This window comes from Scyliorhinus torazame, chromosome 10 (genome assembly GCF_047496885.1).
Source record: "Scyliorhinus torazame isolate Kashiwa2021f chromosome 10, sScyTor2.1, whole genome shotgun sequence".
NCBI classification, from domain to species: Eukaryota; Metazoa; Chordata; class Chondrichthyes; order Carcharhiniformes; family Scyliorhinidae; genus Scyliorhinus; species Scyliorhinus torazame.
Window position 1 is genome coordinate 192,816,563 of NC_092716.1, and position 13,466 is coordinate 192,830,028.

At 51.1% G+C, this 13,466-nt stretch overlaps 1 protein-coding gene across 3 annotated transcripts in view; it reads right to left on the minus strand.

The window, feature by feature from the left end:
• LOC140384470 (endoplasmic reticulum-Golgi intermediate compartment protein 2-like) overlaps positions 1-13,466 on the minus strand; it is a 181,832-nt gene that overhangs the window by 82,151 nt on the left and 86,215 nt on the right. For all 3 annotated transcript variants that reach the window (XM_072466201.1, XM_072466203.1, XM_072466202.1), the window contains exons 10-11: positions 11,846-11,943; positions 1,374-1,533 (exon numbers count right to left, since the gene is read on the minus strand). In XM_072466201.1, the coding sequence (XP_072322302.1) occupies positions 1,374-1,533; positions 11,846-11,943 (258 nt within the window). The remainder of the gene's footprint in view (positions 1-1,373; positions 1,534-11,845; positions 11,944-13,466) is intronic.

Genomic DNA, 13,466 nt, shown 5'->3' on the forward strand with positions numbered 1-13,466 from the left:
AAAAGAGAAAGGAAACAGTGGTGGAGTTGCATTGTTGATTAAATAAAATATTGAGGAAAGATAGTAGCACAGACGATATGGAATCTGTGTGGGCCGACTTAACGAACGCCACGGGGCAAAACACATTTGTAGGTGGGTGTACAGACCACCAAACTGCAGTGGTAATTTTGGGAATAGCATCAGGCAGGAAATCAGAGATGCATGTGTTAAAAGACCATCTGTGATTATGGGTGACTTTAATCTGCATATAGATTAGGTGAGTCAAATTGGTTACAGTAGAATAAAGGAGGAATTTCTGGAGTGTGTACGGGATGATTTTCTGGACGTTGAGGAACCAACAAGGGAACAGCATCGGAAGAACATCTGACATACTCCTCAGAGTTGTATGTCATTGGCAGGTGAGTGCTTTCACAGAATCACAGCATTTACAGTGCAAAAGGAGGCCATTCGCCCATTGAGTCTGCACCGGCCCCTGGAAAGAGCACCCTAAGCCCGCACGTCCACCATATCCCCACACCTCCACACCTCCACTCCATCCCCGAAGCCCCACCTTACCTTACGTTTTTTGGACACGAAGGGCAATTTAGCATAGCCAATCCACCTACCCCTTCACATCTTTGGACTGTGGGAGGAAACCGGAGCACCAGGAGGAAACCCATGCAGACACGGGGAGAATGTGCAGACTCCGCACAGACAGTGACCCAAACCGGGAATCGAACGTGGGACCCTGGGGCTGTGAAGCCATTGTGCTAACCACTGTGCTACCGTGCTTTGAGTTCTCGGCTGTCCAGCGGGTGGCGTCCCAGCCAGCGGGGGAAGTATTCGACTCGGGGGCGGGCTGCGTCCCAACAATGAGACCCCTCATGCACCTGAAGTACTGTAACCTGTAAGGTTACAGACCAGGTGCTGGAAGGTGGCATTGGAATGGGGCGGCTAGGTTTTTCATCCGGCGCAGATACAATGGGCTGAATGGCCTCTCTCTGCCATAAATTTACTCTGGTTTCTAAGCATAAGTCGAGGCCTGCCTTCCATCCCTGCTTCCAAGACCCAAGGCCTCACCAGCCCCACCTCATCTGCTCTCTCATTCTCACCAGCAGCCCTCCCCCGCCCCCCCCATGGGAAGGTTTCCCTTTTGTTCCACGCAGTTGGTCACTTTGGCCCTGTGATCTATTAAGCCCACAGGAGCCTGTGGGCAGACAGGAGCTTTAGTTTAATGTCTCAGCATTGCAAAGGAGGAGTGTCAGTGTAGACTATGTGCTGAAGTTTCTGCAGTGGGACTCATAAAGCCACCCCCAATTAGGGATATGTTTTGCAATGGGTTGCTTTTGTCCGACCCACCTTTTATATAAAAAAAATACCTTGTGGATATTTACCTGCAGTAGAAAAGATTCCACCGATTATGCCGTAAAGGCGGATCAGAAACTGGCCGGTGGGCATTCCTTCTTCAGATATCAGGATCTTAATGGAGTTAATATCATATTTGAGTAGAATACCTGGTATTTCGTGTCTTTTCTGCCCTGTTAATTTTTTTTCCTGCAATTAGATATAATAATTGCTCTCTTGTCATTTTGTACAGTTGAATAAATTGCGCATTGTTACACAATATAGCTCTTCATGTAAACAGCACACCAATTGCTCCCAAGAGCATGTTCATGGTGAATGGTGTGAGGAGCAAACACTAGGTGTATATACTTTTTTTTTCATTCGTGGGATGCGGGCAAGGCCAGCATTTCTTGTCCATCTCTAATTGCCATTGAACTGAGTGGCTTGCTAGGCCGCTTCAGAGAGCAGTCAGCCACATTGCTGTGGATTTGAAGTCACATGTAGGCCAGACCAGGACAGCAGATTTCCTTCCCTGAAGGACATTAGTGAACCAGATGGGTTTTACAACAATCGACAATGGCTTCATGGTTATCATTAGATTTGTTTTTTACTTCCAGATATTTACTGAATTCAAAATTCAACATCTTCAGTGCTGGGATTCAAACCTGTATCCCCAGAGCATTACTCTGGATCGCTAGTCCAGTGAGAATTCCACTAGGCAATTGCCTCCCTGAAGGGTAACTTGTTAACTAGTTATGAGTTTATATTATATTTATAGCACGGAATCACAGTATGTTCCATCTATAAGATGCACTGCAGCAAATTGCCACGGTTCCTGCGACAGCCCCTTCCAAGCCAGTGACCTCACGAGGACAGCAGATGCATAGGGGCACCACCAACACTTCCACCTCCACTACTGAATTGCTCAATCCTTCTTTCTAGCAAACAAATTGATTGTAGGTCATTCAGCCCATCAAGCCTGTTCTGTCATTCCACCCCCCCCCCCCCCCCCCCCCCCCCCCCAGATTATGGCTGATCTCCAACCTATAACTCCATTTCCCCACCTTAGTTCCACAATCTTTAGTGACCTAGCGAGTTTGTTGGCGGGGGAATGATTTAATTTAGCAAGAAGGCAGTGGGTGGGGTCCCGGCCCAATGCTTCCTTACCTCCGGCTCGACACGTCCACGTTGGGAAGGGCCCCTCAATGACCACTTAAAGGACCTCATCCGGCCACTGTCGGTATTAACTCTACAGCTGGCTAGGGCCTGCCATGCAGCTTGTATGACGGGCAAGCCCTGGCATTTTGCCTTCCTGCTCTGGGGAAAAGATCCCTTTTCAATGGGGCTCAGTGCCTGAGTGAGGGACCCAGCATTGGGAGGGAGAGAGGAGCCCTCTGAGAGCCAACCCTTTTTTCTTGCTGCTTACGACCCTGCCCTGCAACCACCACCCCGTGGACCTGCCTTACCATCATTCGCCTGGGTCCTGAGCCATTGGTCATTGTCGATCCGATAGCAGCCATCATCTCCCTGGCAGATCTCCAAGCCAATCAGAGGCAGGACCTCCACCCTGTGAGATCCTGATCCCAGGGAAGGCCTGTCGACTGCCTGATTGCTACATGTTACCAGCAGTACTTCCCAGAAACTTATGAAGCGGGGGTCTCACTGACTCTTGAGATGGTGGCCGAGACCCCTATCGCTGGTATTAAATTCCATTCTACAATTCAAAAGTGCTACATTGGGTGGGATGCCCTCAGGTCGTGGTGTCAGAAAGTGCACATTTGTCTTTCTTTCTGTCATCATTTTAAACATTTGGATTATGTCAGCCCTTAATCGCTACTCAAGCTACCTGATCTGGGGCGTCATTCTCCGACCCCCCGCCGGGTCGGAGAATGGCCGTTGGCCGCCGTGAATCGCGCCCCCGCCCCCGCCAAAGTCTCCGCTCCCGGAGATTGGGCGGGGGCGGGAATCCGGCCGCGCCGGTTGGCGGGACCCCCCGCTGGATTCTCCGGCCCGGATGGGCCGAAGTCCCGCCCAGGAATTGCCTGTCCCGCTGGCGTAAATCAAACCTGGTATTTACCGGCGGGACCAGGCGGCGTGGGCGGGCTCCGGGGTCCTGGGGGGGGGCGCGGGGCGATCTGACCACGGGTGGTGCCCCCACGGTGGCCTGGCCCGCGATCGGGGCCCACCGATTCGCAGGCGGGCCTGTGCCGTGGGGGCACTCTTTCCCTTCCGCCTCCGCTACGGCCTCCACCATGGCGGAGGCGGAAGAGACTCTCCCCACTGCGCATGCGTGGGAAACTGACAGCGGCCGCTGACGCTCCCGCGCATGCGCCGCATTTCCGCGCCAGCTGGCGGGGCAACAAACGCCATTTCCGCCAGCTGGCGGGGCGGAAATCCCTCCGGCGTCGGCCTAGCCCCTCAATGTTGGGGCTAGGCCGCCAAAGATGCGGAGACTTCCGCACCTTTGGGCCGGCGCGATGCCCGTCTGATTGGCGCCAGCTTTGGCGCCAGTCGGCGGGCATCCCGCCGTTGGGGGAGAATTTCGCCCCTGGTTCCTGCTACCTGTGCCAAGAGTGAAAAGTTCTGGGCCAAGTCAAAACAGTAAAGGACAAGGGAAATAATATGTAAACCAATGAAGAGGCATAACTGTTAGTAAACTTACATAAAGGTAGCTTGAGAACCAGAAGGTAATGGATTAAAGTTCCACTCCAGAGACCTCAGCACATAAATTCAGCTGTATTAAAGGAGGGCTGCACTGTTGTCCTTCAGCACTGCAGACACTGTTGTAACGCAGCAAATACAACAGCCAATTTTCACACAGCAAACTCCCATCCGCAGCCAATGTGATGATTACTGTTGCCAAATAACCAGTTTTCGTGAGGCAGACTGAGGCGTAAACAGTGGCCCAGGGCATCAGGGAAAACTCCCTTGCTCTTCTTCAAACCAGTTTGCAGGATCTTGTACTTTCAACCGAGAGGACAGAAAGGGCATCAGTTTAATGCCTCATCCAATAGACATCACGGTACTGCATAGAATTCATGGCTCAGAAACAGGCCTTCGGTCCAACTGGCCTATGTCAATATTTATAATTCACACACGCCTCGTCCCATCCCTCTTCCACTCACCCTATCAATATAATCTTCTAGAAATGAACCCCAATGTTTTTCACTTTTCATGGCTTTGTTAACCTGTTTTGTTACTTTAAATGATGTGTGGATCTGTACCCCTCGATCCCTTCGCGACTCTTGCCCATTTAGAATCTTATGATTTAACAACCCATAAAAATAAATCATCCAGCTATGCAAGAAATCAATTTTCATTTACTTTCTGTTAAAAGGACTGTCAGTATTTCTTCCCTTGATATCAATTGCGAGTGCATCTGTGCTTTTAATTAATATTTTATTTGTAAAGCCAAAGCATAGCCAGGGATGCTTTTCTACACCTTGTCAGCTGCTTAAGAGCATATTAACATTTTATATCATCTTTTTAAAAAAATATATATTTATTAAAGTTTTTTAACACTATTTTTCTCCCTTACAAACAATAACCCCCCCCCCTCGTAACAACAAAAAAAGAGAAATTGCGCAGTGCAAGATATATCCATGGCAAAATGATATATTTACACAGCTTTGTACACTGGCCCTCACCCGTACGTGCCAGTTTCCCCAACCCTTCATGTTATCTCTTGCTCATCCACCCTCCCAGGCAGTTCCCCCCCCCCCCCCGCCCCCCGCCGCCGCCCCCCCCCCCCCCCCTCCCAGGACGTCCCCCCCCAGGTTGCTGCTACTGCTGACCGACCTTCCTCTAACGCTCTGCAAGATAGTCTAGGAACGGTTGCCACCGCCTGTAGAACCCCTGCGCAGACCCTCTCAAGGCGAACTTAATCCTCTCCAACTTTATGAACCCAGCCATATCATTTATCCAGGCCTCCAGGCTGGGGGGGCTTCGCCTCCTTCCACATTAGCAAAATCCTTCGCCGGGCTACTAGGGACGCAAAGGCCAGAATGCCGGCCTCTTTCGCCTCCTGCACTCCCGGTTCGTCCACTACTCCAAATATTGCTAGCCCCCAGCTTGGCTTGACCCGGACTTTCACCACCTGAGATATTGCTCCCGCCACTCCTCTCCAGAACCCCTCCAGTGCCGGGCATGACCAAAACATATGGACATGGTTCGCCGGGCTCCCTGAGCACCTTCCACATCTGTCCTCCACCCCAAAGAACCTACTCAACCTCGCCCTCGTCAAGTGCGCTCTGTGGACCACCTTAAATTATATCAGGCTGAGCCTGGCACATGAGGAGGAGGAATTAACCCTACCTAGGGCATCAGCCCACAGACCTTCCTCGATCTCCTCCCCAGCTCCTCCTCCCATTTACCCTTCAACTCTTCTACCAGCGCTTCCCCCTCTTCTTTCAACTCCTGGTGTATTTCCGACACCTTGCCCTCCCCGACCCATACACCCAAGATCACCCTATCTTGAACTTCTTGTGCCGGGAGCAACGGAAATTCCCTCACCTGTCGCCTCACAAAAGCCCTCACCTGCATATATCTAAAGGCATTTCCCGGGGGTAACTCGAACTTCTCCTCCAGTGCCCCTAGGCTCGCAAACGTCCCGTCGATGAACAGGTCCCCCATTCTTCCAATCCCCGCCCGATGCCAGATCTGGAACCCCCCGTCCATCTTCCCAGGACAAACCGGTGGTTACCTCTGATCGGGGACCACACCGATGCTCCCATTGCACCCCGGTGCCGTCTCCACTGGCCCCAGATCCTTAGCGTTGCCGCCACCACCGGGCTTGTGGTATACTTTGTCGGCGAGAGCGGCAGCGGTGCCGTCACCAACGCCCCCAAGCTCGTTCCTTTACAGGACGCCATCTCCATCCCCTTCCATGCCGTCCCCTCTCCCTCCATAACCCACATGCGGATCATCCCCACATTTGCTGCCCAGTAGTAGCTCCCCAGGTTTGGCAGCGCCAACCCTCCTCGGTCCCTACTGCGTTCCAGGAACCCTCTCCTTACTCTCGGAGTCTTATTCGCCCACACAAACCCCATAATATTCCTGCCTACTCTCTTAAAAAAGGCCTTAGTGATCACGATGGGAAGGCACTGAAACACAAACAGAAACCTCGGAAGGACCACCATTTTGACCGACTGCACTCTACCCGCCAACGAGAGCGGTAACATGTCCCATCTTTTGAAATCCTCCATTTGCTCCACCAACCTCGTCAGATTCAGTTTATGTAGGGTCCCCCAACTCCTGGCTATCTGGATAACGTTTTATATCATCAAGAAGTGCACAGTGACGGCGGACGAGGCATAGACATTCATCCAAGAAGAGAAACTGGACTAGATTTGAGAGTTTGATGTTTGGAGAGAAGCAGCGAGGTGGTGGTACAGAAATGTAAAGTGGGGAAAGGGGAGGGCTATTGTACAGCAATGTTGGACGGGGAATTTTTCTCCCCCCGATGGGGGGGACACGAAGAAATGTGGCCGCCGGTGGGAAAAGGGACAGGGAAGGGGAATGAGGGAACTGCGCCATAGGGGGCGGGGCCGAGAGGAAAGCGCGGGTATTTTCCCGCGCTATAGAAATTATAGCGGGAAAACGGGCGCAGGAAGGAAGGGAGCCCCACACGCAGGGAGGTCAAAGAGTGAACGGGGGAAGCCGAGGTCAGCCAGAGTTAGCTGACTTCCGGAAGCAATATGGGGGGAGCAACCAAGCTAGAGGGGGATCTAGCGGGGGGGGGGGGGGGGGGGGAGGGGGGGGGGGGGGGAGGAGGGGGGGGGATTAACTGGGTTGCTGCTGAGTACAAGGGAGAGCTGGTAAGAGATGAGGTGGTCGGGGTGGGAAGTCGCTGCCTGGGGACAGACGGTGTGCGCGGGACCTGGATGAGGAGATGGCCTAAAAAAGGGGATGGCTAGTCGACGAGGGGGGGGGGGGTGGTGAATGGCCCCCCAATCCGGCTGATCACATGGAATGTGAGAGGCTTAAATGGGCTGATTAAGAGGGCACAGGTGTTTGCGCACTTAAAGAGACTGAAGGCGGACGTAGTCATGCTCCAGGAGACGCACCTGAAGGTGGCGGATCAGGTTAGACTAAGAAAAGGATGGGTGGGACAGGTATTCCACTCTGGGCTGGACGCGAAAAACAGAGGGGTGGCAATATTGGTGGGGAAACGTGTATCATTCGAGGCTAAGAATATAGTGGTGGACAGTGTGGGCAGATATGTGATGGCAAGTGGCAGACTGCAGGGAGAGGCGGTTGTGCTGGTGAATGTATATGCCCCGAACTGGGATGACGCGGGATTCATGAAGCGAATGCTGGGACGTATCCCGGACCTGGAGGTGGGAAATTTGATAATGGGGGGTGATTTTAACACAGTGCTGGATCCAGGGCTAGACCGGTCCAGATCCAGGACCGGGAGAAGGCCGGCAGCGGCCAAGGTGCTTAAGGGATTTATGGAACAAATGGGGGGAGTGGATCCGTGGAGATTCGCCAGGCCGATGGCTAAAGAGTTCTCTTTCTTATACGTCCATAAGGTATACTCCCGGATAGACTTTTTCGTTTTGGGAAGGGCACTGATCCCGAAAGTGGCAGGAACGGAGTACTCGGCCATAGCTGTTTCAGACCACGCCCCGCGTGGGTGGATCTGGAACTAGGAGAGGAAAGGGACCAGCGCCCACTCTGGCGACTAGATATGGGACTACTGGCGGACGAGGGGGTCTGCGGAAGGGTGAGGGGGTGTATTGAGCGATACCTGGAGGTCAACGACGATGGGAAGGTTCAGGTGGGGGTAGTATGGGAAGCGCTGAAGGCGGTGGTTAGAGGAGAGCTGATCTCCATCAGAGCCCACAAGGGGAAACAAGAGGGCAAAGAAAGAGAGAGATTAGTGGGGGAAATTTTGAGGGTGGATAAAAAATATGCGGAGGCCTCAGACGAAGGGCTATACAGAGAAAGACGAAGACGACAGACGGAGTTTGACCTGCTGACCACGGGAAAGGCAGAGACACAGTGGAGGAAGGCACAGGGGATGCAATACGAGTATGGGGAAAAGGCAAGCCGGCAGTTGGCCCACCAACTTCGGAAGAAGGTGGCAGCGAGGGAGATCGGGGGAGTTAAGGATGAAACGGGAAATATGGAGCAGAGAGCAGGGAAAGTGAACGAGATGTTCAAGACATTTTATGAGAGGCTATATAAGTCCCAACCCCCGGGGGGGAAAGAAGGAATGCTACACTTTCTGGACAAGCTAAGGTTCCCGAAGGTGAAGGGGCAGGAGGTGGCAGGTCTGGGGGCGCCAATCGAGGTGGATGAGGTGATTAAAGGACTGGGGAACATGCAGGCAGGGAAGGCCCCGGGACCAGATGGGTTTCCGGTGGAATTCTACAGGAAGTATATGGATCTGTTGGCCCCACTTTTGGCGAGAACCTTTAATGAGGCTAAGGAAAGGGGGATGCTACCCCGACAATGTCGGAGGCGACGATATCGCTAATCCTGAAACGAGATAAAGACCCGCTGCAATGCGGGTCATACAGGCCTATCTCACTCCTAAATGTAGATGCCAAACTACTGGCTAAAGTGATGGCGACAAGGATAGAGGATTGCATCCCAGGGGTGGTGCATGACGATCAGACAGGGTTTGTAAAGGGGAGACAACTGAATGTAAATGTACGAAGGCTGCTGGGGGTGATGATGACGCCCCCACCGGAGGGGGAGGCAGAGATAGTGGCGGCGATGGATGCAGAGAAGGCATTCGATAGGGTGGAGTGGGACTATCTGTGGGAGGTGCTGAAGTGGTTTGGGTTCGGTGAGGGGTTTATTAGATGGGTCAGACTCTTATATGGGGCCCCTATGGGAAGCGTAGTCACAAACCGGCAAAGATCGGGGTATTTTCGGCTACATAGGGGTACAAGACAAGGGTGTCCCCTGTCCCCGTTACTGTTCGCGTTGGCAATTGAACCACTGGCCATAGCGCTGAGGGATTCTAAGAAGTGGAGGGGGGTGCTTAGAGGGGGAGAGGAACACCGAGTGTCGCTCTACGCAGATGATCTACTGCTATACATTGCGGACCCGGTAGAGGGGATGCCAGAAGTAATGCAGATACTTAGGGAGTTTGGAGAGTTCTCGGGATATAAACTAAATATGGGGAAGAGCGAGCTTTTTGTAATGCACCCCGGGGAACAGGGTAGGGGGATAGATGCTCTGCCGCTGAGGAGAGTGGTAAGGAACTTCCAATACCTGGGGATCCAGGTGGCCAGGAACTGGGGAACCTTGCATAGACTTAACCTGACGCGACTGGTGGAGCAGATGGAGGAGGATTTTAAGAGGTGGGATATGGTGCCGCTATCACTGGCGGGCAGAGTGCAAGCAGTTAAAATGGTGGTCCTCCCGAGGTTTCTTTTCGTGTTTCAGTGCCTCCCCATTCTGATCACAAAGGCCTTTTTAAAAAAAATAGATAGGAGCATTACGAGCTTTGTGTGGGCAGGAAAGACCCCGAGAGTAAAGAGCGGGTTCCTGCAGCACAGTCGGGACAGAGGGGGACTGGCGCTGCCGAGTTTGAGCGATTACTATTGGGCCGCCAATGTGTCGATGGTCTGTAAGTGGATGAGGGAGGAAGAGGGAGCAGCGTGGAAGAAGCTGGAGATGGCGTCCTGCAAGGGAACGAGCCTAAAAGCGCTGGTGACGGCGCCGCTGCCGTCCTCCCCGAAAAGGTACACCACAAACCCAGTGGTGGTGGCAACCTTGAGGATCTGGGGGCAGTGGAGGCGACATAGGGGAGTGACGGGTGCCTCGGTGTGGTCCCCGATAAGGAATAACCACAGGTTTGTTCCAGGGAGGATGGATGGGGGGTTCCAGTGTTGGCAACGAGCAGGAATTAGGAAGCTGAGGGACCTGTTTATAGACGGGACGTTTGCAAGTCTGGGAGCGCTAGAAGAAAAATATAAGTTGCCCCCAGGGAACACCTTCCGATATATGCAAGGAAGGGCATTTACGAGGCAACAGGTGAGGGAATTTCCGCAGCTCCCGACGCAGAGGATCCAAGATAGAGTGATTTCGGGGGCATGGGTTGGAGAGGGCAATGTGTCCGAAATATACCGGGAGATGAGGGACGAGGGGGAGGCGATGATAGAGGAGCTGAAGGGAAAATGGGAAGAAGAGCTGGGGGAAGAGATTGAGGATGGGCTATGGGCGGATGCCCTAAGTAGGGTAAATTCCTCGTCCTCGTGTGCCAGGCTTAGCCTGATTCAATTTAAGGTTCTACATAGAGCACAGATGACGGGAGCAAGACTGAGCAGGTTTTTCGGGGTCGAGGACAGGTGTGGGAGGTGCTCAGGAAGCTCGGCGAACCACACACACATGTTCTGGTCATGTCCGGCACTGCAGGAGTTCTGGGGGTGTGTGGCAAGGGTAATTTCAAAGGTGGTGAAGGTCCGGGTCAAGCCAGGCTGGGGGTTAGCTATATTTGGGGTTGCAGAAGAACCGGGAGTGCAGGAGGCGAAAGAGGCCGATATTTTGGCCTTTGCGTCCCTAGTAGCCCGGCGCAGGATTCTACTCATGTGGAAAGAAGCGAAACCCCCAGGCGTGGAGGCCTGGATAAAAGACATGGCAGGCTTCATAAGATTGGAACGAATAAAATTTGCATTGAGAGGATCGGCTCAGGGGTTCTCCAGGCGGTGGCAACCGTTCCTTGACTATCTCGCGGAACGATAATGAAAAGATAGAAATGACAGCAGCAGCAACCCAGGGGGGAGGGGGGGGGGAGCACTATTCTGTGTTTTTGCTATTTGTTTTTCTTTTTTTTAGTTTATGTTGTAAGTTCACTATATTATTTAAATAATGTTATTTACCAGTTAATGTATAATCCCTTGTTGAGTTGTAAAAACGGAAACATTTTTGTTTGAAAAATTTAATAAAATATATTTTTTTAAAAAAGTGCACAGTGGTTTTGGCAATGAAATTCGATATTTCTAATACTTTCTTGCGGAATCTGGGACAGTAAACAATACTCAAGAATTGACCCCAGGATTGAGTAAATGTTACGCACGGCTGGACATAGGAGCTATCATGCCTCTGCGGAATCTGAAGTGTTCCTTGAACCAGGAAGAGAGTCGTATACAGAGTAGATGTAGTATGTTGGCGACAGCAGCACAGAAACGGACCATTTGGCCCAATGCCAGCTTTCGCCTTCCACTTGAGCCTCTTCTTACCTTTCTTAATTATTCTAAGGACTTTCTCCATGGCAGCCCCATTTGTCAATGGTCTGTACCTCTGGTAATTGATGGGGCAAGCTCAGCACATCTTGGAGAGCAGTTCTCAACAGCATTTAAAAGTGGTGTTTGGAACAATAGAGATAGCAGGTGAAAAAAAACAGATTCCTCAGGGTGGCTGGCTATTACATTTGATTCAGTTGCCTTGTACCAAAGTTAACAGCGAGCTGCAATTGCTTTTGACAAAAGACCAGGACCTGTGCAAATAGCAGACTTGGCATTCCTGCTTTATAAAATGCTAGACCAGAAACAGTTTTTCTCACCTTCTCCGTGACTGAGTATTGATGAGTGTTTGTGGAGAATTTGTAGGTGTTTATTTCAGTGGCCACCACGACGAGGAAATATTGGAATGTGTACATATCTGCAAAGAGAGATGACAACAGCATTTGACACCGTCGGAGATTAGGAGAACTAGCACTTGCTGGAATTTTGCAATTTAATAAAGAACAGAAAATGGGGGAATTACACATCATGGCAATCAACACCTGAGAGAAAAGAAAAGAATTGGAATTTTATTTAGAAGGTTACAACTGTCTCACTTTTCAAACCGCAGTTACTGATGACCATGTCAAATAAAGCAGCTATTTTGTGAAGTGAGAGGCTCCACAAACAGCAAATAAAGCTGGGTGTGAGTTGGTGCATTTTGGAAGGAAGAAAAATGAGGCCACAGAGTGCTTGGAGTGTGAATGAGGTAAAGGAGAAGAGGTGGGGGTAGGGGAAATACACAAGACACTTGAAGTGGCGGGTTAAGACCATTTAAAATATGCACACTAAACACTGATTCATTACGAGAGGGGTAGAATTGAAACTTGTTTTAAGCTTTACCTAGACCTTACTTGGAATATTGTGCACATTGCACAGTTTTTGGTTTCCAGGTTAATAAAAGGCATTGGAGCACGTGCAAATAATTCACAATTGTGGTTTTTGAGCTGATTTGAAAGGCTGAACAAGCTTATTTAGAATTCCTACAGTTTAGAAGGCAGCCATTCGGCCCATTGAGTCTACACCGATCCTCTGAAAGAGTACCACACCTAGGCCCATTCCCCTGCCCTAACCCCATCGAACCTGCACGTCTTTGGGCTCCAAGGGGCAATTTATCATGGCCAATCCACCCAACCTGCACAACTTTGGACTGTGGGAGGAAACCGAAGCACCCAGAGGAAATCCATGCAGACACGGGGAGAATGTGCAAACTCCACACAGTCACCCGAGGCCGGAATTGAACCCTGGTCCCTGGTGCTATGAGGCAGCAGTGCTAACCACTGTGCCACTTTGGAAAGAGTCGATTGAGTGGTGACCTGATAGAATTCTTTCAAATTATGACAGGGTTTGATAAAGTAAATGTAGGGGGCACATCGCCACTTGTGGGCAAGAGCAAAATAAGGGTTATAAACTTGAGGCAGTCATTAATAAACTCTTTATTCAGAGAGTGGTGAGAATGTGAAACTCATTATTACAAGGAGTGGTCAAGGTAAACAGTGTAGAGGTATCGAAGGGGATGCTGGATAAACACATTAGGGAGAAAGAAATAAAAGGATGCAGTGACCGGTGATAGATGAAAAGCATGGGACGAGGTTTGTGTGGGCCGAAAGTATCAGCATAGGTCAGTTGGGACGAATAGTTTGTTTCTCTGCTGTATGCAGTTCTATGAATAATCGGATGATCTGGTTCTGTTGATGGTGGGCAATGAAGAATGTTGGGGCAGATGTCAGAGGGATCTCCTTGTTCTTCTTTAAGTAGTACCTCAACACCATTTGCATCCACTTGAACAAGCAGCTGCCTTGGTTTAAAGACAACTCTACCATAAGGCTGCAGCCCCTCAGAACTGCTTGGGGGTGCCATCCTAGATGTCATGCTTAAATCCTGGAGTGGGATTAGTGATCT